This window comes from Micropterus dolomieu, unplaced genomic scaffold, assembly GCF_021292245.1.
Source record: "Micropterus dolomieu isolate WLL.071019.BEF.003 ecotype Adirondacks unplaced genomic scaffold, ASM2129224v1 scaffold_45, whole genome shotgun sequence".
Taxonomy (NCBI): Eukaryota; Metazoa; Chordata; class Actinopteri; order Centrarchiformes; family Centrarchidae; genus Micropterus; species Micropterus dolomieu.
Window position 1 is genome coordinate 1 of NW_025744048.1, and position 2,055 is coordinate 2,055.

Sequence of the window (2,055 nt, forward strand, 5' to 3'; positions counted from 1 at the left end):
GTCCTCTGCTCCTCTGCTCTCTTTGACAGCGTCTCCACATGAAGCTGAATCTCTGCTGAACACAGTCACCAAGCCTTCATTACCTTGTTCTGTTTGGGCCTTCACTTCCCCCCCCTCGTGCTGGACGTAGCAGCGGTATTTATACGTGTAGAGAGCGTCCCGATGAATCACTCTGATGGCGGCGGTGCGTCCCGACTCTCTGAGCTCCAGCTGCTCCTCCTCAGCAGGTGCCTGCTCCTCCTCAGCAGGTGCCTGCTCCTCCGTCAGACTGTTCTCCTTTCGTCTTTTCCAGGAGAAGCGGACCACAGGAGGAAACATGTTTGAGGCCACACACAGCAGGGAGCTCTTCCCCTCATGGTGGGCTCTGGATGCTGCTGGGTACACGCTCACCACGGGCTTCACTACCTGCTTATCTGAAGTTTGACAGCAGCAACAAGCAGCACAGACACACATTCACACAGTCAACAGCAGCTTCCAGCACTGCATTCAGTCTGATCCTGGAAACTACATGGACTCTGATCACTGAGCTCCTCATCAATACAGCTCACAGTTCACTACATGGACTGGATTCACCTTCATATCACACACGCATCATGTATAATAATAATAATAATATGTTATATGAGTTAAGAAAGTAAAGTTACTTACATAGCAGTTCATAAAATATACTGTATTCATATAATATAATATAATTATGAAACGTGTGTGTATGAAATTAAATGTTAATTTTAAAATTACATGTTTTATATTAGGGAAAATATCCATATTATAATAAAGGTAAGTTTTACTTTCGCATTAAAGAAATTGTAATTTTAATGATAATATTTATAACATATTGTAAATTTAATATTGTACACTCTAACCACTAAAAAAGCTTTTTATTCATATATATATTTATTAATATATATATTTCATAATTTTTAAAACCAATTAACATGATATATTCAGATTTATGAGTAAAAAGACTTATTAAACAATAATACCGAGTACATAACAATATAATATAATCATGATATGTACCTTTATAGACTGCAAAATACTATTTATTATAAACAATATCATGTTACATTTAACATACATATTATACCAAATTACATATTTATTGTCACATAAAATGCAAATACATTATGTGTAGTGCGGTATATATTTATGAACCTAACTCTAACCACTCAAAAACAAATCACTACATATAAATTAGTATGCATAAATTATATTTATTGTAATATATTCAATATCTGTTTGAATGTTATGAGGTCAATTTCACCATTTAAAAATGATTTATTAATTCTCCTATACAACATATTTAAAGTTATGCCATTTATAAATTTACTATTAAATAATGCTTAATATAATTTATTATGTTAAACATAATTTCAAAATATATGAGACAGTGCTGAATCAATGAGAGGATCAAATACTGTATATTTGTAACTTTGTCAATATCTTCCTCTGTCTATATGAATCAGTTTATCTGGTGAAGAAAATAACTTCAGTTGTGCAGTGAGATTTAAACATCTTTTCATGAAGTATGAACCTTTTTATGTAACAATAGCTGCACGGCTGCAAGAACTCTCTACTAATTATGAACAAACTAACATGTGAAGCCTGAAGCAGCAGAAACTCATTAAAACACATTTTAACTTGTTCAATAAAACAACTGAAGGAAAATGTTTATTCTTACCTTTTACATACAGTTTAGTTCCAGAGCCAAAGATGTAGTAGCCATATCCTCCCACAGTGCAACAGAGTAATACAAAAACCTGTCAGCTGCTGAATGTGTCAGCTGAGCTGAACGAGTCCAGATGATGAACCAGGATCATATTTCAGCTGCATGATGTGTTTCTCTAATGTTCATATCAACATGACTGTCTCTTCTTTTTTCTGTTTGGTGGCACCTGAAGCTGCATAATTTGGCATAATAGTCTTAAAACTTATAGTAAGGAAAATAGAGGAAAACAGCAACAACCCCAGGTTTCTTTTCAGCACTGTAGCCAGGCTGACAGAGAGTCACAGCTCTATTGAGCCAAGTATTCCCATAGCTCTCAGTAGTTACGA

At 35.0% G+C, this 2,055-nt stretch overlaps 1 protein-coding gene across 1 annotated transcript in view; it reads right to left on the reverse strand.

Annotated features, from left to right (window-relative positions):
- Positions 1 to 83: 83 nt before the first annotated feature.
- Positions 84 to 2,055, reverse strand: part of LOC123967123 (immunoglobulin lambda-1 light chain-like) — a gene marked incomplete at its 3' end in the record, with an annotated part of 11,124 nt that continues 9,152 nt past the window's right edge. The window contains exons 3-4 of the mRNA XM_046043144.1: positions 1,682 to 1,725; positions 84 to 413 (exon numbers count right to left, since the gene is read on the reverse strand). Coding sequence (XP_045899100.1) covers positions 84 to 413; positions 1,682 to 1,725 — 374 coding nt within the window. The remainder of the gene's footprint in view (positions 414 to 1,681; positions 1,726 to 2,055) is intronic.